General features: G+C 45.6%; 1 protein-coding gene across 1 annotated transcript in view; it reads left to right on the forward strand.

Annotated features, from left to right (window-relative positions):
- Positions 1-19,965, forward strand: part of CAPN8 (calpain 8) — a 74,104-nt gene extending 54,139 nt beyond the window's left edge. Inside the window, exons 12-21 of the mRNA XM_079106687.1 lie at positions 1,294-1,505; positions 2,584-2,620; positions 7,096-7,164; positions 9,386-9,443; positions 11,797-11,861; positions 15,811-15,879; positions 16,287-16,365; positions 16,946-17,062; positions 18,038-18,096; positions 19,642-19,965. Of these exons, the coding sequence (XP_078962813.1) occupies positions 1,294-1,505; positions 2,584-2,620; positions 7,096-7,164; positions 9,386-9,443; positions 11,797-11,861; positions 15,811-15,879; positions 16,287-16,365; positions 16,946-17,062; positions 18,038-18,096; positions 19,642-19,665 (789 nt within the window). The 3' untranslated portion in view covers positions 19,666-19,965. The remainder of the gene's footprint in view (positions 1-1,293; positions 1,506-2,583; positions 2,621-7,095; positions 7,165-9,385; positions 9,444-11,796; positions 11,862-15,810; positions 15,880-16,286; positions 16,366-16,945; positions 17,063-18,037; positions 18,097-19,641) is intronic.
- The last annotated feature ends 2,111 nt before the right edge of the window (positions 19,966-22,076 follow it).

Genomic DNA, 22,076 nt, shown 5'->3' on the forward strand with positions numbered 1-22,076 from the left:
ACTTATTATTGTCTTCTGCAGAGTCCCTCTCTCTCCCCTGTTATCTTCAGGGATGGCAAGAATAGCATTCAGTTAGGACTGGGAGTATAACTCAGTGGTAGAGCATTTGCCTAAGGTGTGTGAGTTCCTGGGTTTCATTTCCAGAATTGCACACACACACACACACACACACACACACACACACACACACACACAAATACATGTAACTCATGACACTTAGACCTTAGTCATGATCTTGCTGACTGTGCCCCCAGCATTCTTTTGCCCAGAGTATAAATATTTTTAGTGGGAATCTCAAGCACCATGACTGCTGAGTCAGCAGGGACTGCCTGGGGGATTCCTGTGAAGTGCTGGCCAGGGTAGTGGGGACAGGTGGCCCTACTTTCCTCCCCTGCTTAGCAGATCTGTGGTCCAAGAAGGGTCTGGTGACCATGTATGGACACAGCCCACTCCAGGGTGGGCATTCTAGATTCAGGTCACATAGAAGTCATAGACCTTGCAGCTTCTCAGTACTTGCCCTCTGTCACAGCATCATGATGAAGATTGATCATAAAGATACAGTGCTATGGGAGGCTTAATTAGAGCAATAACAATGGTGGCACCTGTGTTTTCAGAGCACTCTGCAGTCACTAATTAGCCTGTACCACATACTAATAACCTCTCCCTTCCCCACAACAGATGGCAGGGGGTCATAGGGAGTGTCTTCCCCTCTGGGAGGAGAACTAGGCCCTGAAGAGGCCAAGAGGGACCCAAACTGGGCAGGCAGAGACTGCCTCCTCTGCCTGCCTCCTTCAGAGCTGTCTCCTTGGGCCCCGGCCTGGCCACCTCAGCCACCTTGCTGAACAATTTTCCCAGGTAGTCAAGGGTGAGTGGCCCATCTGGCAACTTGTGTTTGAGGACCAGGATCAAACCTCACTTTCCAGCCTAGGGTCTGTACTGAGAAGGTCACTGTCATATCTGCAGGGACAGTTGCTGAGTAAGAGTGTTGGAATTAGGAGGAAAGCAATCTAAACAGCACACACCAGAGGCCCTGGGCTCAACCTTTCATTTTGGGGAGGTTCAGAGAGCAAAAGGTCCAGCCACTGTCAAGCAGGCAAGGTCAGTGCCTCCAACAGGGCCTGGCTCCAAATACACTTGATGATTGACACCCAGTGAGTTCATGACAGAATTCAAGGCCTGATTCTCAGAGTGGTATTAAAAACCAACGATCCCTAAATCAGCACTATAAAACCCAACTCTTAACTTTCATCTTCCAGGATTTAGAAAGAAATTGATTCTGCCTCTTGCTTACAGCTGGAGAATCACACAGATGTGCACCTGGGCAGGGACTTCTTCCTTGATCACCAGCCCTCCGCTCACTCCAGTACCTATGTCAACCTGCGGGAGGTGTCTGGCCGTGCTCGGCTGCCCCCTGGGGAGTACCTGGTGGTGCCCTCTACCTTTGAACCCTTCAAGGATGGCGACTTCTGCTTGAGGGTGTTCTCTGAGAAGAAGGCCAAGGCCCTGTGAGTCTTGTTTCACTCTGTGGTGGGGCAGGGTTGCCTGCGCACTGGGCCAGCGGAGGGGAATGGCTACACACAGATGCTGGGGCAACATCACTGGGTGACCTGCTCCTGGTTGATATTTCCAGAGGAAATTTGTCAAACATCACAGGTCCCAAAGTCCTTCATGGGGTGTCCACCTCTTGCCTCCTCCTCTTTGTTCTATAGGACACCTGGGGTTTCCTTGCAAAAGTTGGTCAAGGCTGGAGAGAAAGGGCGCCAGTAGTAGCCTGGTTATAAGGAGTCCCGCCCATCTAGGAGGGCACCAGAGGTCAGAGAGCAGGGTGTAGGGGAGAGCACCATCTCCTTCCCAGCGCTCACACACACACACACACACACACACACACACACACACACCACACTGTATAATCACATGCACACACTGCACCCCACATGTACACAACACATACAAAATACACATCACACAGTGTGCACAAAACACAGTGCACACATAGACACACACACATATAAAACATAAATCCACCACATACCACTTAGACATCACACATTACACATATACAACACATACTACACACAGCACGCACAGTACACGAGCCCCTCCCACCTTATATAACTTATCCCCTGTACTACACATATACCACACAGATACTGCATACATACACATAGAGCACAGCATGCATATGGTACATGCATGCACACAGGGTTGTGATTTCTTGCTGGCTCATCTCCATGAGGCCATTTCAACAGGGATTCATGTAGCCAGGCTCTCAGGGAAGAAGAATGGTACCTGGGGTAAGGTGATGGGAAAACTCCTCAAAATTTGCCAGGCTAGATCTTCTAGAATCCCTTAGAGAGAATATTCAACTTGAAGCTCTTGTTTCTGATGAAAAATTTAGGGAGGAGTGGAGGTTGGGGCAGTAAAGGGGAGGGATTCTGGTTAAAGATTGGGTTTATGCAATTTTTAGTAGGAACTGAAGGTTTCAAGTGGTCAGTTAGTTCCTCAAGAGTCAAAACTCCCTGAAAGAACCTAGTTATTAAGCGAACTTTTAACTTTCTCATGTTTAGTTTCTTTGTATTTCAGGGAAATTGGGGATGTTGTAGCTGGAAACCCCCACGAGGTATGCAATCTCTTACTATTCCAAGTTTTGACACTATTGCATAGCAGCCATTTGGAGTTTCTTGTTGCTTTAACAGAGTTCTTTACATATTAAGGATGGCAACTTCTTATTTATCAGGTCCACAATATTTTCTAGGCACTGGCTCTTCCTGAAGAGATGAAATAGAAGTAGCACTGGAATGCAGGCTTCATAATGCATCTGCACTCCCTGGGGGAGAGGTCTTAGTATCTTCCCTATTCAGTCAGGTGAACAGTCAGAGACAGCTCACTCACTGTGTGCTTGAATGTTCTCTGTGCAGGACAGAGAAGTCAATGGGAGAAATAGATCTAGTCCCCTGTTCTTGGATTGCTCTCCAGGGTTCTGGGGGACAAATGGAAGCATATGAAAAAGATGAAGGGAAGGGTGCTCCTTCCCTAAGCTTGCATGTGTGCTGGGGCAGCACCTAGTCTGGGAAGGCCATGGGGAGGAGGTGAGTGCAGAGCCAGCTTTGGAGGAAGAAGTATATGTGGTTTGCAGTGTGGGTTCACCAAACTCCTCCCTCCCTACGTCCCTTACTGTGTCTTCAATTTCCTGTCCTTTTCCTTAGGTGTGTGTGGCAATACCATGTTGCTGCTCTGTGAGGGCCACCCTGTGTCTGTGACCAATGGGCTCTGGTGCAGGGCCCAGGGATCGGGCAGGACTATCTGTACAGGGACATGGGCCCAGCTTCCACCCCTCTGACCTGTCTATCCAAATGGGCTGAAGTGTCTCTGACTGCAGATGTCACATAAAGCAACCTTCACCCCAGGGGCTGAGCTGCTGTCTTTGGCTCAATGGTGGTGGAAGCAGACATTTTATTACTGGACATAAATCAAATTTGTAAGCCTGTATTTCTGAAGATGCATGAGAAAATGACAAATAAGGACCCATCTTGCCCTGGGGGTTTATGTTGTGAGTCTATCAGACAGGTAGAAAAGCATGCCAATGGGCTGTCTGTTCTTTCTTACTCGGTTAGTCTCTGCTCTGGTGTGGTTGCTCCCCTGCGTCCTGGGTACAGTACGTAAACCCACTGTCAATAGTGCCTCCCACCTCAGTTCAGCTGGCACCAGAGGTCCTTCCTGTGCTGTGGCTCCTAGTGATCTAGCTGGTCAGAATTCTCCCTCCAGCTCCACCTCCCAGTCATGGATGCCAGCTCAGCCTCCTTGCTGCCCCAGGGGGACTGATCATTCACAGTGGCATCTCTTACCGTCAGACCCAGGCATGTTAGAAGAGTCAGTTTTCCAGTGTACAGCAGGGGACTGAGTCTTTTTGTTTTTGTTTCTGCCAAATCAACTTAAAACTGACTCTAAGCCTCCTTTGAACCAGGCTGGCAGAAGTTCAGTCCTGGTCATAACTCCCCATCTTCACCACGGGTTTTCTGAAGCTCGAGGTCTCTCTGGTCATGGGTGCAGATTGGTCAGGCTGTGGTCACTGCTTAGGTTCCTTCATAGATCAGAACTCTTGGGTTTCTGCCCTTGGCCTGTGACGTGATGAAGTAGGAACCCCCAGACGTGGCATCAGCCTTCTGAGATCCCCAGAGCATGACTATGGAGCCATGCAAGGGTCCCCAGTATTCCAAGGCCTTGTGGACTTCCAACGTATCCTTGATCTCACAGAAACTCTGCTTCTCCTCCCTGGAGCACCCTCGCCTGATACATGCATGCCATACTACACACACACACACACACACACACACACACACTATATATATATATATATATATATATATATACACATACCACACATGCATCTTACATAAATACACCACAAATGCATACACACCATACACAAAAACACCCACATACCCACGCATATACACACCATGCACGCAGCACACACATACCACACAGGTACACATATACATACCACTCCTGCTCCACACACCCAGCATACACATACTGGGCATATGAATTACATATATATATACTACACACATGCTATACAATACACATACACACCATATACCCCTCACATACATACCCTACATACAACCACACACATACACACCACACACACATACAAATACCACACATGCACACACTACACATACACACCCGGCATATGAGTACATGTACACACATAATACAGTGATAGTGTCCTTAGGGAACTCAGGACTTTATAAGAGACGGAAAGAGCTATTTCCTTCCAGAATTTTTCTTCCCTCCAGAAACCTCTAAGTCATGAATGGTTGGATGTTCAAAGAGTCTGACTACCTGCTTGGAATGGGGAAGGGAAAAAAATCAAGGGTGAACTAACGCAAAATTGGAACTTAGATGTGTTTCTTTGAGCAAGGCTGTAAAGATGTCACTAACAGGTGATATAATAACAAAAAACTAGATCCTTGTGTTTGTCATACTGCCATATCATTTGCAAAGTATTTTTGCATGTATTCTATAGGGATAGCAGGTAATTTCATGAGAATAAATTCCTTGAGGATAATTCATCAGTGCATGCAGACATAGGTGATGGATAGTTCCCAACTTGCACCAAGCGTTCAGTAAGTCCTTTTCTGAATGAATGAACAGATTTAAGCTCTGTTGTCCTCATTCTCTGTGTCAATGATCCTCCTAATGGCCAAGTGCCTGCTCTGTGTTGGTATGTGCCCATATCCATTCAGTGGTTTTTGTAAAATATTTTCCCAGAATAATAGACTTTTATTCCATGTCTAGGATTTATGGACTTCTCATTAGTTTTTGGTGTAACATGTTTCATGAACACATGACTTTTTCCTCCTGCAAAACTATTTTAAAACCATATGCATGGAATAGGATGTATTTATCAGTTTTTCTTCTAAAAAAATCTATGTGTGTGTCATGTGTTTTTACTTCTTCATCTTATTTGAAACCGTAGGCATTAGAATCTTCCTGTGACAGGTGAGGAAACAGCCCTGAGAGGTTGAAAATGGGATGCCAGAAATAGGAAAGGTCATTGCCTTCCAGAACTTCTGTTTTCTTCCCCTACAAGTCCCCAGGTCACAGTTCATTCATTCATTCAGAAATCTCTGGTTATCGTCTTAGAGGTTGGTGGAGAAGTGCTCAGCTGGAGTTTGAAACCTGGTTCCATCATTTACTAGCTGTGTGATCTTGTCCTGTGACTTAACTCTTTAAATCTCAATTTCTCCATCTATGAAACATGAACAGTGATGAGACCCACCTCATAGGATAGTCATGAGTGTTAAGTGAAATAATCCATATAAAGTACTTCATGGCAGCAAGTATTCAACAAAGGTAAATTTGATTCCTACTGTTGTTACTTATGTTAGTACAGAACCGTTGGGCTGCACTGGGCCTTTTATACTCATCTTAGTGATGGTTTTGGAAAAAATTGACCTGGCTCTCTGAAAGTTCTTCCAATCATCTGGGAAGCTGTGACTTTTCTGTCTAGTGGTGACAGTTGGGGGATTGTTTAATAAGTTTGGATGGAGCCCATTATCATATCAGAAAGCCTCTGGTCAAAGGCATTCCTATAATGGTTTGCAATTTTCAAAGGACTTTGACATACATTAGTGCTCATTTGATTCTCAAAATGACCTCATGAAACAGTTCAAGCTAATTTAATATTAGAGTTGAGGAAATGGATATTTAGAGCCCTGACATGGGATCCAGTAAGTGGCCAATCTGCTATTTCAGCCCTTGTCTTCTGGCTTCTAGTTCTGCTGTATCTAATTAGAGTGTGTTCTCAACCACTTTTTAATCATGTGTGTAATCGGTCAACTTTTTGTCCCTGTGATAAATACCCAGGAAAAACAACAGAGGCCGGAGACAAGAAATATCTTTCCAAGGCACACCCCCATGACCTGTTCTTCCAAACATGCCCCATCACCTGTGGTTTCCACCAACTCCCAGTAGTCTTTTCAGCTGTCAGTGGATAATCCACTGATGAGGTCAGAGCCCTCATGATCCCTGTCACTTCCCAAAAGCCCCACCTCTGGACACTGCTACACTGGGGACCAAGCCCTCCACATGTGAGTTTTTTTGGGGTACATCCTAGATCCAAATCATACCAGTATTGTTCTTTGAGAATCTGATAAAAACTAGTAAAATGCATATAAATGTAACCCAAAATTTTCATGCTATTTCTGGAGTTCACAGGTTCCCATGAAGGTCATCAATGAATCCCATGGGAGTTCGTAGGTCGAGACTGAGATTCCTCCATGTCAGTGTGTTTTGTTGTTCTCTGAAAACAGTTCAGGGTTGAAATCAGGAATTCAGGGGTGATGGGGCTCACTTCCCCACATCACTCAGAGAGGATCCCCTGGGCTCTGGCACTGCATCCCTGCTGGATCATAAGCCCTCTAGGGCAGGGACCTCAGATGGCTCTCTTGTTCACTCCCACTTAGTCCAAAGCCTGGCACACGATTCATGCACAATAGATACTAATGGATGAATGTTGCCAATCTTTGTCTTTCATTTTTCATTTCATTCACATCTTGACTTTGCACCTGTCCTTCCTCTTAGCCACACCCCAGTGAGCTGGATAAAGAAGACAAGCAGTTCCAGAGCCTGTTTGAAGAGTTCGCAGGGAAGGTGAGCAGAGGGCAGGTGCGACTTCCCAGATGGGCAGGAGCACGCTCAGTAATGCTCGGGTCAAGTCTGTCTTTATTCCCTTGGGTTGGAGGAGTTCAGAGAACGAGGCCTCATTCCCTGGGTGCCCAGCTTCTGTGCCTGTCCCCTCATCCTCTCAGAAGACAGAGGGCCCTTCCTACACTGCTGGGGAAGAGTAATCATTATTTTGAGGCCATTTTTCTTCCTCTGTTGGCTGACTTGAAAAGTGGAATCTCTAGATTCTGTTGTTATTTGGCCCAGTCAGTTCGGGGCTTCTGGCTAAAGAGTCAGGGCAGCAAAATCTCTCTAAATTGATCTTTTGGAGGTGGAATTGCCCAGCCTAGGCAGGGGACAGCTCAGTTAAGCTAGCCTGGACTTGGAAACACAGCCAGGCCCACTGCCCTGAGACCAGCAGTGCTTGACCTGCAGAGCCAAAGCTTGGCCAGGGTGTGAGCGTGAATGGGGGTGATTGAAGCAGGGGTAGTGCTGCCTTCAATCCTTCCTCCCCACCCTGAAGGCTGAGGTTTGTTTTGGTAAAATCACTGGAAGCCCATAAATTGGAACTCACCCAGGACTCGAAGTGCCCCAGGTGGTCCCATAAATAGTGACTGACCCTGTTCTTCGGAGGGTAATAAAGTCCCCAGAAGACCTCAGAAAGGGAAAAGCAGTGCTCTCCATCCCCCGGAAAAGCTCTGGGGACTTTTTAGACTTCAGGATGAAATGGAAGCTAGGCACAGTAGCATGTGTGTATAGCTTCAGCTACTGAGGGAGTTTGAGGCAGGAGGATCACTTGAGCCCGGGAGTTCAAGACTAGTCTGGGCAATATAACAATATCCCATCTAAATAACAACAACAACAACAATAATAATAAAGATGGAATGGAAGAAAATACGTCAGAAACCTTTGCAGAAAAGGAAACCTGCCAACAACTCTTTTACATTGCCACTGGATAAAAAATTCTTGCGAAAATTCAATTCATGTTTTAGATGGATGCTCAGGCCAGTGTTTTACTAACAAAAGCTTGCCAAAGGGCCATGTTTTATTTAGAACATCCAGAATGATAGAGAAGCTCACATTTGTAGAGTTCGTCCTGTGCCTATCTTTCTTCTCTCTCCTGCTGAGCAGGGCGGCACTGACCACTCTCCCAACTCGGCTGGTGATGTGACTGGCACAGAGAGGTTAAGGAGCTGGCTGAGGGCACCAGGCCTCACAAGGGTCAGAGCCAAGGTTTAAATGTAGACTCTCAACATTCCGTTTCTTCCCTGGCAGGCAAAAGAGGGCTGTATTCTGGCCTAGAGGCCTCTCAGAGGGACCTCAGGTGTTATTATTGGGACTGACTATCCTGTGCCCCAGTGAGCCTAGCTGCCCCCACAGGAAACATTGCCTTGTGTGGCTCTGGTCTCTTTTTTTCCAGTGCCAAGACCTGGCTGGAGGAGGATGGGAAGTAGCTGGGCCAAGGTCACAGGATAAGGAGGGGGTTTCAGATGGGAACCCAGCTCTCAGTCTAGCACCCCTTCATTATCCCATCTCAGGTCTATCTTCCTGGCATGAATCTTACCTCTGGCTCAGTGTTTATCCTAAATACATATGGTCTATACTGCACCCCCCTCAATCTCAATTTCCATTTCTGAAATTGGCTTCTACATGAACTAGCAACTCCCACAGATGCAGTGGGACAAAATGGCACTCTGGGGTGAGACAATCTCAACTCCACCACTTGGTAACTGTGAACCTGAAGCCATTATATCCCATGAAAATGGCCAACGACATCAGGCGTAGAAATGGTGTTTAGCAGTTTACAAAACCATGGGTCTTTAACTGTAACTTGGAGCGGAGTTGCCTTGAGGATTTAAGTATATCCCACATCAGGTGTGTGGCACATCTGAGCCAGCTCCTGTTCCTACTACTTGTCACACTTTGTTTTCTGTTTAGGCAAGCCCCGTCAAAGGCAGTGGGAGCCTGGGAGGCAGGCAGCCTTCTGCCAGCCGTGGCCACCAAGCTCACAGCACCAACACATAACCCTGCCAGGCTGTTGGGACCCCAAAGGAAATGGAGAATTTGAGTTTTTAAAGCTGTCACATGCTTTTAAAATCACAGGGCTGGTGGGCTGGGTGTCTGACTGTGGAAGAAGTTCTGTATTCATTTAGCATCTTGAAGTAACTTGGCAGGGCTGACATGATTTGCAATTGGTTGCTCTTACTAGGATTCTGAGATCGGTGCCAATAAGCTCAAGACAGCTCTGAATGGGGTGTTTTCCAAACGTAAGTTCCTCCCCGGGGCCTCTCAGAAAGTCTGTGGGCTCCTAAGAAAGATGCTGGGGTGGGGCTGAGGGAGGTGGCAGGCAGAAGTTGGCCAGGAGCACTGCATGGGGAGAGGGGACTTTGACCTCTAACTCCTGAGGGCCAGCAAGGCAAGAGCCATAAGGCAGGAAAGACTGGCGAGGAGGAGGTACTGGGTGGGGTGAGGGAGGTGCTGGAGACCAGCGAGACCTTGAACAATGGATCAATAACCTGTGATGCTAAATTAATTTTATGACAAATCCTGGGGGGTTGGACTGCAGTTGACTTAAGTGACACTCTCTCACACAATTACCATGACTGGTACCATGGGAAACTGCAGACTAAGGATCTTGTTCTGCCATAATTTCATTCTTCTTTAAAGCTGAGTAATATTCCATCGTGTGTGTGTGTGTATATATACCACATTTTCTTTATCCATTCATCTGTTGAATGGCATCTAGGTTGGTTCCATAGTTAAACTATTGTGAATTGAGCTGCTATAAACAGTGATGTCTCTGCTTCACTGTAGTATGCTGATAAATGGGTGAAGTGGGAGAATATTATGCTAAGTGAAATAAGCCAAACCCTAAAAACCAAAGGCCGAATGTTTTCTCTGATATGTGGATGCTAATTCATAATAAGGGTGTGGGTGCTAGGGAAGAATAGAGTGACTTTAGATTAGGTAGAGGGAAGTGAAGGGAGGGAAGGGAGTCTGAGGATAGGAAGGGTGTTAGAGCAAAATGGACATTATTACCTCATGTGCATATATGACTGCATGACCGATGTGATCCTACAATATACAATCAGAAAAATGAGAAATTACACTCCATTTATGTATGATCTATCAAAATGTATAAATGCATTCTACTGTCATGTACAACTAAGTAGAACAAATAAAGAAAAGAAAAGAAAAGACATTAATGCCTTCAAATGTATGAAGATAGATTTCCAACCTGGAAATATCTACCCAAACAATGATTAATTGTACATGAGTGCAAAATAAAGGAACTTTCTGATATGCAAAAAAACCCCCAAACAAACAAACAAACAAAAAAAACTGGGTTGCCATCTTGTAGTGAGTACTTACAAGTCTGTTTTGTCTTGGCCTTCATTTTGAACAAATGTCGGATATTCCCACACCAAAAATAAATAAATAAATGAATAAATAAAATAAAAATAAAAAGGATCTTGTTCTGTAGCCATTTGGGGAGGCAGGGTAGAAGGGATGATTCTGACTGTCCTAGCCTGTTCTAGGTCTCCATCTTCAGACTTCAGCAAGTCTTGGGGACTGCCTCAGGGTTCAGCCACACCCAGGAGGAAGAGTTTCCCTTGAAACCTCCGCACCATGGGAGCTGATGTGGAGCTCTTTCTCTTCTGGTCCAGGGATGGTTAAGTCTTTCGGCTGGTTGAGTAAAGGCTGTCATTCACCCTGAGTGAGCGAACCAGAAACAGGGACTTGACTGAGAGGCAAAGGGAGAGCCCTCCTGGAGATGGACATAGGACTAAGCAGCTCCCCAGGGCTCTGAGCCAAGGTGCTGGCTCAGGATGGCTCTTCCATCTTCTGCTCCTCCCTTGGTGTTGCTGTTGTTGAGAAGAGCAGAGAGAAGAGGAGAGGGCTACAGGGTCTTGGGCAGCTGCCTTGACTCCCAGGTGTGTGGGAGGTTATGTTAGAGGCCAGGGATGAGCAGCAGCTCATTGAGCAACTATGTATTGTAATTAAGAGTGTAGGTGGTGGAGCCCCAGCTCTGCCCTCTACTGGTTGTGTGAACTTGAGCAAAAATATGTAACTTGGCTGGGGCTCAGTTTTCTTATCGATAAAACGGAACAATGATAGTATCTACCAAATTGGGTGGTTTGGAGGAGGAGATGTATTGTGTTTAGAATAGTATCTTGTTAGTCAAAAGTTAGCTGTTTTATTTAGAACTTATATACCAATCACTGGGTTAACACTTCACTTACATCATCTCAATTAATGCCTACCCGTTCTTGGGGCCAGTATTAACATTAACATTATCACTATCATTCCCACTTGATGGAGAAGGAAACTAAGCTTTTAGATATTAATCTGCCAAGTCTGTGTTTGTGAGCAGCAAATCTGGGGTTCAGAGGTTGAACTCTGATTCTGGTGCTCATCTGCATGGTGTCCCAAACCACCAGGAGGTTTAGGGGGTATCTGCCCATGAGCCCTGCACAATGTTCTCTTTTTTTGTGGAGACCCACATTCAGCTCCATAGTCTGCCTGGTGTGTTTGGTGGTCTTCTCCTGTGGAGGTTATTTATTTCCCTTATTTTCAAACAGTCCTCATTCCCACCCTCTTTTCTATTTAAATCTTTAGGAACAGACATCAAATTCAATGGATTCAACATCAACACTTGCAGGGAAATGATCAGTCTGTTGGATGTATCCTTTAAATGTCACATTATTTTTACTGCTTTTTCCTCCACCTTTTCCAGTAGGAAAGAGAGGGCAGGGTAGAAAAGGGGGAAATATATATTGAGCATGTGATTGGAATCATGGTTGAGTTTTAAAGAAAAAGGTATCATTTGATGAATAATTCTCAATAAAGTTGAGATTATCCCCACTTTTCAGGTTTAAAAACAAACAAACAAACAAACAAAACAAGGAGGCATGCAGTGTTTAAGTGGCTTATCTACAATCACGCAAATTAAAGAGAGCAAGAGGGTGGTACTGTGACCCTCCTCCTCCACCCACACTGGGAATCGAAGAGTTCCTCCTGCCGAGTTCCATTCCCACCACCCAGCCTCTGCCCACCCCGACGAGGCCTTTGTTTCAAAGTCTTCACTTGGTCTTTGGACTTTCCCTACCAATAGTTTAGCATTATCACACAAGATGAAACCTATTTGTTCACTCTGATCTAATTTCACCTTCTCTTCCTGGAGAGGAATGGTTTTAAAGTCTTTTCTCTGGTAGAGTGCTTGTCTTGCAAGCACAAGGCCCTGAGTTCGATCCCCAGTACCGCGGGGGGGTGGGGGGGGGGACTTCCTGCCTGATATAACCTGGGTGACTTTTAAACACCAGAAACTGCCAGACATGGTGGTGCACACCTGTAATCCCGGTGACTTGGGAGCCTGAGGCAGGAGAATCCTGAGTTCAAAGCCAGCCTCAGCAAGTGAGGCACTAAGGAATGCAGCGAGACCCTGTCTCTAAATAAAATACAAAATGGGGCTGGGGATGTGGTTCAGTGGTCGAGTGCCCCTGAGTTCAATCCATGGTCTTCCCCCCAGCCTCCCCCAAAAAGGCAAAAACAACACATCAGAAATTTATTCCTTAAGTTCTAGAGGCTAGAAAATCCAGGATCAAGACTTGGCAGCTTTTGTGTCTGGCGAGGGCCTGCTTTCTGGTTCATGGCTGTAACTTTACAAGGGGGAAGGAATGAGTTTTCTGGGGTTCCTTCTCTAAGGGCACTGATTCTATTTGTGAAGGTTCCTCTCTCATGACCTAATTTCTTCCCAAAGGCCTTACTTCCTAATACCCTCATATTGGGATCAGCTTTCAACATATGAATTGGGGGCGGGGGACAAAACACCCAGTCTATAGAAAATGGGTAGGAATTTTTGGCAGGGATGGAGGAAGCTAAGGGATTCTAGGTGGAAGGAACATTCTAGGTGGGAAGGCTCGGAGCGTGAATAGTCCAACATCATTTCCTTCAAGTTTTGCTTTGGGCAGCTCCAGGTTACTATTCTGCACATTGCTGGTGATAAAGGTAATTTCTCCAGGGCTTTGGGAGGTTGTCCTCATTTCTTAGGGTCTCATCCATACTAAGATGTGATGGCCTTTTCTGCAGGATCCTTCACTATCTATGAGGTGGGACAGGAGGACTGATTCTCCTTTGTGTAGTATTCATGCAGTGCTTCGTGAGTAGCACAGTGTGTGCCGCTGGGTTATCAGTGATGGAGAGATGGTACTATCTAGTGGTCCCAGAACCCCAGAAGACCACTCCCTGAATGGCGCTGGAGCCGTCAGCCCTGTGTCCTTCCAGTAATTTATGGGCTGCAGAGAACTCTTAAGTGTTGATTTGCTCTGTTGCAAATAGTTCTTTGGTTTCTGACCCTTTCTCATCAAACCTTGCCTGTTGACTTTAATTCAGATTCTAGAGTTACTGTGTAGCTAACCCCTTATTGTTCCCAGTGGTATTTATATCTCTCCCAGTTTCAAGAGGACTGTGATTCTGTCACTCTTTAGGAGTTTTTGTTCCACAGATTAGATGTGTAGGGCAGTGGTTCTGAATCATGGTGTGCAGCAGAACCACCCATGTAGACTTAAAAAAAAGAAGAGCTTTGTGGATGGATAATTCATGTTCCATACAATGTAGCCACTTAAAGTGTATAATTCAACCATACAATTCAACAGTTTTTGGTAGAGTCAGAGTTGCATAACCATCACCACGCAATTGAGAACATGTTTTTTGCTCCAAAAAGAAATCCTGTGCTCATATTAGAAGTCACTCCTTATCTTCACCCATTCCTAGGCCACCACTAACCTACTGGCTCCATAAGTTTGACAGTTGTGAACATTCACATAAATGGAATCATACAATATGTGGTCTTTGTGATTGGCTCCTTTCATTAGCATGATGTTTCAAGTACTATAGCATGGGTTAGCACTTCATCACCCATAGAGATATGGAAATACAGTTGCCTGAGTTTCAGTCCTGGAGATCCTGATCCTATAGGTCTGGTCTTTAGAGGCAATTTCCTCTGGAATTGAGAAGTACTGGTTTTCTGGCACAAAGACTTTGGAACAGACCAAGGTCCAGATTCTGGCTCCACCACTTGTTAGGTGTATAAATTGGGGAAGTTGCTAAATGCTCTGAACCTCATCCCAGCCTCCTCCCCCCCGGGATAATGGGATAGTAATATCTACTTTGTGTGGCTATCATAAGGGTGAAATGAGATGCAAGTATATGAAGTGCCTAGACACGGTGTTAGCTTCCTGTGTACATTACTCTCCTCGGAGATTTTGTTTGTATCATTAGTAAGGCTTTGAAGGCTGTAGTCGACACTCAGTGTTGATCATAGATATAAGAATGCAGACTTTCTTAAAGGGTGAGTATGTTAGTTAGCTGTCCATTACTGTAACAAAATACCTGAGATGATCAGTTGATAAAGAGGAAAGGTTTATTTTGGCTCACAGCGTTTGAGGTCCAATCCATAATTTATTGGCCCTGTTTCCCTGGGACTGTGGTGAGGCAGCATATCATGGTAAGAGTATGGGATAGAGCAGAACAACCTACCACATGACAGCCAGGAAGTAAGAGAGAGAGAAAAGAAAGTCTGGGGTCCCAATACCCCTTCAAGGGCATGCTTCCAATGACCTATGATCTCCCACTAGGACCATTTGAAAAGGTTCCACCACCTCCCAATGACACAAAGCTAGGGACCAAGACTTTAACACACAGAATGAGGACATGCCAAAATATAGCAGCATGTTTTACTCTTGGGTGTAAACAAGAATTTTGACTGACTAAGGAAGTGGTCAGTGGTCTGTTTTAGAATTTGAACGTAGTGCTGTAACATGCTGGTGTTTATTTATTAGCTGTGGTGAGAAAAAGGTAGAGTTTCAAAGAGATTAAACTTCATGAGGTTAAGTACAGTTCAAAACTGAGTCCTGCTGGGCAGGTGTCACACGCCTGTAATTTCAGCAGCTCAGGAGGCTGAGGCAGGAAGATCGAGAGTTCAAAGCCAGCCTCAGCAATGTAGCAAGAGCCTAAGCAACTCAGTGAGACCCTGTCTCTAAATAAAATATAAAAAAGGGCTAGGGATGTGGCTCAGTGGTTAAGTGTCCCTGGGTTCAATCCTGGGTACTAAACAAAGAGAGTCCCCATAGTATAGCACAGCACTCAATGTTCATTGGGGGAGAACCCAAGTTGGACATGGAAAGTCTCATGACTCCCCACCTGTTTTGGTTACACAGTGGCTGGTGAGGAGATCATTTGATTCAGAATCTCAATCATGTGCCTCCTGATGATTTTCCTGATAACATTTTGACATTCCAACAAACTGTCACAGAAATTTAAATCTGGAAGTGAATTTGCAGATCACGTAGCTCTGTAGATGCTAATTAGTGATATTACTGGGAGGTCTTCAGGCTGGTGATGCGTGCCCTTTATTCCTACCTCTGTGTCTGGCTTCAAAGAAGGGCCTTCGTGGGTGTTTGACTTTTTCATTTGCATTTGAATTTGTTTCCCACCATCCCCCTGTTGCTCTGCTTGCTACAACAGTGGCAGATTCACTGAGGTCTTGAGGCACTTGTGCACACTCACCAGAGAAAGCAACCCACGGGGCATGTAGACTTGGAGTTCAACCATATTGACCTTTAACATGCTTAGAGTCATGGGTCGGGCACCTTGGGCCTGGTGGAATTCAAGATGCTGTGGCTGAAGATCTGGAAGTATCTGGTAACTCTTCTCCCCATCTCGGGCAGCCTCTGGGCCTCGGCCCCTTTCCTCCATTCCAACCCGCCATGGCACTCATGCCTCGTCTGTTTTGGACCCTAGTCTGATCAGACCTTTAATCATGATCAAAACCACCCAAATCTGGACACATTGTTCGGGAAGGAACATGGAAGCAATGAGAGAAGCTAATGCCAGCCCCTGCAGTGACAGTGCTATTCAGAGGGCAAGAGGGCCAGCACTGGCCCTCAGTCCAAGCTCTTCTCTTTATTCTGGAATCTTCTTGGGAGAAGTCAATGAGGTCTCTTCTGGAATGTGTCCCTCACCTTCTCAGGGAGCAGTAGAGTGGAGGGAGATGGTTGTTGGGGACCAGAAGCTGCTGTTCTCTATCTGGAATTTCTGTCCTGCTTTAGGAGATCTATCGGGAAATGGATTATAACCACTCAGGGACCATAGATGCCTACGAGATGAGGACAGCACTCAAGAAAGCAGGTGAGGACAGTGCCTGTAGACAAGGTCTTAGCACCCAGATGTGCCCATTTAGAATAATTGTTCTCGGAATGGTGACTGCTAATGGCCATCACTGGGCCATCTTCTGTTTGGGATCAGTATGGCCACAGAGCTTCACTGAGTTTCCTTCCTGTCCAGGAAGGAGAGAAGGCTGCTGGACTCTAGAGAGCATAGAGCGTCAGGATGTGTCCAAGAACTCTGTGTGCTACTGGGAAGGTGACAGCAGTTACAGATGGTGGGGTCCTCATGGGGCCAGGCAGGGGCCCCGCCACATGGGCAGCCCCTCACCGTTTCTGCTTTCACTTGCTGTGGCTGATGTGGCAATGGCTCAGACAGGGCTGAGGCTAGTGTTGGATCACGGAAGGGACTGATGAGGCTTATCTAAGAAGATAGACCGGATGGCAGGGCATCTTCTGGGAGCCCTGGAGGAGGCAGAGTCAGCTGGTTTATTGCTTTATAGAGAATCATGAAGGGGCCATGTAGTGTCAGCCCACTGAGTTTTTATGGGGGACAGTTCTGAATCCTTCACACCACCTATGACTCAGGTCTCCTCTGCCCTCAGGTTTCACCCTCAACAATCAAGTGCAGCAGACCATTGCCATGCGGTATGCATGCAGCAAGCTTGGCATCGACTTTGATGGCTTCATTGCTTGTATGATCCGCCTGGAGACCCTTTTCAGTGAGTTCTTCTCTCTTTCAAATACATCCTTTTTCTCCTGAGTATAGGAGCAGGACCAGGCATTGCCTTTGGGAGGGTAGGGGGTCCAAGAAACCATAACCAGGACTTTTGTAACTGAGGCTCCCTTGAAGGGAGAGGAGGTGGACACAGAAGGGGCTGAGGTGGTAATGTTGGTCAGGCCCAAGGGCAGGGACTACCTTTCCTTGGAGACTTGAAAGGCTGCCATCTAGAATGTTGAGCTCCTGCTATGTGTAGTCACTAGGTCAAGGAGAATGAATACCAGAAATTGTCCTTGCGTGGTTTTTAGTCTATACACATTTGCACTTCCAAGGGGATCATGTTGAGAGTCATTCAGGGAAGGGATGGTGTCCTCTCTGGAAAGTAGTAAGTGTTCTCCTGCTACCTTGGTCCTTGGGATCCTGCTGTTTTATAATCAATGGACCTTATCTAGAGAGGGGTTTTTCTTCCATGGGGTTGGGGTTGGGAGAGTGGGAAATGGTCTTAGGAACAAATTGTCAAGTGACCAGAGACAGAGCTAAGGGCCTGGGTTACCCACAACTTCACCTCCTGTTAATATAATTGCAAGTTTCTGAGATGAGGCTTTTGAGGGTAGAAATGCAAAAGGGACCATCTCTGTCATCCCATTTGGGACATCTGCTGTCAAAAAGGCTCACCCTGTGTGCTGAGTCTAGATCTAACTTAAAAAAAATTTTTATGCTATTAAAATTTTATGCTATTATTTATGGGGCTCTAACCCAGAGCCTCATGCATCCTAGCCAAATGCTCTACCACTGAGCTATACCACTAGCCCTAGATCTAGCTTTTTGGGTCCTTGAGGATAGGTAAGAGCTGAAAGGGAGGGGGAGGTAAGAGAAGGGATTTCCAGGTCTGGAGGGGATGGAAAGATGTAACTCTCCTACTGTTCCAAAGACCAGGAACAGCTCTGTTTACTTTTTTCCTTCTCTGGTATCTTAGAATTATTCAAGCTTTTGGACAAGGACCAGAATGGCATTGTCCAGCTCTCTCTGGCTGAGGTAAATGACCTGGTTTGATGAATGGCATGCTGATGGTACTTGGAAATTCTTGGATGGTACAGTGCTGGGTGGTGTTTATTCCTACTGACTGTCTTATTTCCACATGAATACCATGCATGTGCTGTGAAAGGCATGGGGCAAGGAATGCGTTTGTCTATCATGCAGGTTTTCAAACATTGTTATTTATTATTATTAATTATCTCAAAGATAAAGCAACAGCTACTTTTCAAATCATTTCAAAGATGCATTCTTGTTAATTTGGATGGAACTGTGTGCAGTAGGAATGGTTTGAAATGTCTGACTCTAGGGCTGGATATCTGAAGCTGAAATATAGAAGGACATCAGAAACAAAAAATGAAGCACCAAGGTAAAATGAGTGATACAAAATAAATGACTGTTTTTCTTTCTTTGCTATGTACATGTTACATAATGTTTTATGCGGAAAGCACCATAGTGCTTGCCATGTAGAGAGCTGCAGCCCCGGGTAGCAGAAGCCTTTAAGTAACCTGAGGGGGCCGCAGGAGGTGTCCACATGTCCTAAAGGTCCAGGGCAGTGTGGAGGCATTAGCCCTGGTCCTACTTCTGAGGCAGAGGACCAGGTTATTTCTGACCCTGCCAAGTTGTCTGGTCCAACCACTTTCCTTTCTTCACTGAATTGGAAATGTTATTGACCCCTTTCTGAGATCTAGGAAGGGCCCTCCTTCCAACATACCTGTGGATTCCTACAGATGTCCAAGCAATAATGCAGAATCTAAAATGAAGTATATTTATAGTAATATATGCACCTACATATGTATGGAATACAGATGCCTATAAGAATATAGGAAAAATATAGATACATATATAGTAACATACATATATAGAAATATAAGAATTATAAGATCAGAAAAATTATAAGAAATATAAGAATATATACATATGTCTGTACACACACACACACACACACACACACACACACAAACACACAGTTGTCCCTGGGTATACACAGGGCCTTGGTTCCAGGTTATTCCTCATAAACCAAAATCCACAGATGCTCAAACCTCATATTTAAAATGGCACAATATTTGCATATAACCTACATGTATCCTCCTGTATATTTTAAATCATTATTCTAGATTATTTATAATACCTAGTAAAATGTTAATGCCATGTAAATAGTTGTTCTACTGTATTATTTAGGGAATAACGACAAGAAAAAGTCTGTTCATGTTCAATACAAATGCAATTTTGTTTGAATATTTTCGACCCGTGGTTGGTAGACTCTGGAGGCAGAGCTTGTGGATCTGGAAGGACAAGTGTACACATACCCACACCTGTGTTTGAAAGCCCCCTTTGGGTCTAGAACTTTCTCTAAGCCACTTTTCTCTGGTGCTCTGGCTAAGGAGCTTGCTCGGGACTTCCCTAAGGGCTTCCTGTGGTCAAGCAAGACACTCACTGGAGAGTGGGGATATGAAAATGTTTGCCCAGGTGGGGCGGGAGGACTCCTGTGGTGGAAGGACACCTGCTCCCTGGAACCTGTGAGCTCACCTGTCTCTTCTTTTGCAGTGGCTATGCTGTGTGCTGGTCTGAACCCAGTTCTTTGGACGTCGACGACACTCCTCGTCTCCCTGCTTACCTCTTTTCTCTCTTTCTTTACAATCTTGTGATAACCCTCAAGTGGCATTCAAATTCATATTGTTCTAGCTTATTCTTGTTCCTTGAGGTGCCCGTTTTTCCTACCAGAGCAGGCTGAGGGGCCCTGGATCTCATTCCACAGCTGGGAACCCTCAGCTTCTTAAGCTGATCCCAGGATCCAGTGGAGGGGAAGCAATCAATTAAAAGTTGTGTGCGGGATGGTCTCTGCCTTTTTCTAGTGATGTGCAATGTGGGCAGTACCCTGGGCTTTTCATGCTATAGGAAACATGTTTTGGGAAATGACATGACCCCAAATTACCAAAAGGTTGAAGAGGTGGTTTCCTGAAGTACAGAGCCCTGCTGCAGATGGAGATGCTGCCAGAGGCCAACTTTAGGAAAGAGACCCAGCCCCAGTCCTGCCAAGGAAGGCTGCAGGGTGGGGTGTTGGGGAGGCCAGAGCTCTCTTCTGTGCAGCGGGTGTTGCTGTCTGTGTGGAGGGGGGATGTCTTACCTGACAAAGAGCTAGAGGCAAATGCAGTTCAGGCTGCTTCTGCTCACAGGTGAAGACAGCAATCATGTGGTGGTTGGGAAAATTGAGGCCACAACCACAGTGTCCCATTGGGTAGAAGAGGACTGAGCTGATTCTTACACACTGCCTCTGGAAATGAGGCACAAAGGAGGAAACACACGTACATGCCTTGGTCTCTGTATTAGTCTGATTAAGGACTAATTTTCTCCTCCAGAAGCAGGGCTAGAAGAATGTTCCTTGTGGGTACGTGACCTGTGAGGACGGCCACACACCTGTCAACCTTCATGCTGCCTTCACTCTCCTGAGACACAGAGGGACAAACAGGGCTGGTGGGCCTCAGCAGAAGAGGGGAGATCAAGGCTCTGGGACCTCACCACTGGGGAGAGGAAGGGAGTGCTCAGTTGATCTCATGGTGGAGAAGGAGGTGTATTTATTTTAGTGGCCTGTGGGTCTCGGAAGAAAAGGAGTCCTCTCATCCATTTAGGGGCATCAATGTGGGAGAGGACCAAAGTTTCCAGCAGATGCAAGCCCAGCTACCCTGAGGCTGCCTGGAGGCACCCCCAGCCTCCACTATGGGTCTGGCTGGTGTTCTTCCCAGGCCCATCCAGTACGTAGGAGTCCTTACCACACCTCGTTCTTTAAAAATAGAGTGCCACAAACCAAGTCCCAAATTTAAAGTGCTGTTCAAATTGTCCTCGACTTACACTGAGGCTGTGTCCCAATAAATTCTTCCATGTATTGAAAATATCATAAATCAAAAATGCATTTGATAACCTGACCTACTGAACATCATAGCTCATCTAGCCTGTTTTAATAGTGCTCGGAATATTCACTTTAGCCTACAGATGGGCAAAATTATCTAATATGAGATCTACTTTATAATTAATGTTGAATAGTCTCATGGAACTTATTGAAGACCTATATCCAAACCACACTGGCAAAACAGTATACAGTGGAATGTCTCTTGTTTCCCCTTGTGATAGAGCGACTGCCTGGGAGGTGCACACTACATCTTACTAGTCTGGGAAAAGATCAAAATGAAAAATTTAAGTGTGGTTTCTATCAAACATGTATAGTTTTTGCACTACTGTAAAGTCAAATGATTGTAAATTGTATGGTAAGTTGGGGACCATCTGTATTATAGTCAACTTGCATCAGGTAGTTTAATTTTATATTAAGCTGACAGGCTTCTATTACTTCAGGGAATAGTCTGGTAATGAAATAGTCTCATTACAAAATGGCATTTGCTTTAGGGTCTCAGATTTCAGGGAAGGATTGTCCTGGAGACTCCTTACCAATGCAGTCATGAGCAGGTTGAATACCCCTGCACTACAGAGTTTTCTACTCAAACATCTGAGAGTTTGCTTTGTACTCCCATCTCCCCAACCTTTCCTCAGATTAAAACAGTAAGAGATGTTGCTCTTAGGTGTGGCCTCTTCCTTTCCCCTTGTATTAGCTTTCTGTGACTATAATGAATTACCTGAGGCAATTAACATGTAAAGAGAAAAGGTTTATGGGTTCTGGAGATAATGGTCCAAGATTGGGCAGCCCCATATTTTGAGGCCTAAACTGATGGCAGCATATCATGGCAGTAGCACTTGGTAGAACAAACCACTTGTATCATAAGCCAGGAAACAGAGTGAGAGGACTGACCTGGTTACACAATCCCTTTGAAGAGTGCACCAAAAATGACCTAAGGACCTCTAATAAGACCTTACTTGCAAAAGGTTCCACCATCTCCCAATAGCACCACCCTGGGCACCAAGCCTTCATGGACCTTTTGAGGACACTATCCATAATCAACCTATAGCACCCCTGGACATGGCCCCATCTTGAG

Source organism: Sciurus vulgaris (assembly GCF_902686455.1).
Source record: "Sciurus vulgaris genome assembly, chromosome: 12".
Lineage (NCBI taxonomy): Eukaryota > Metazoa > Chordata > Mammalia > Rodentia > Sciuridae > Sciurus > Sciurus vulgaris.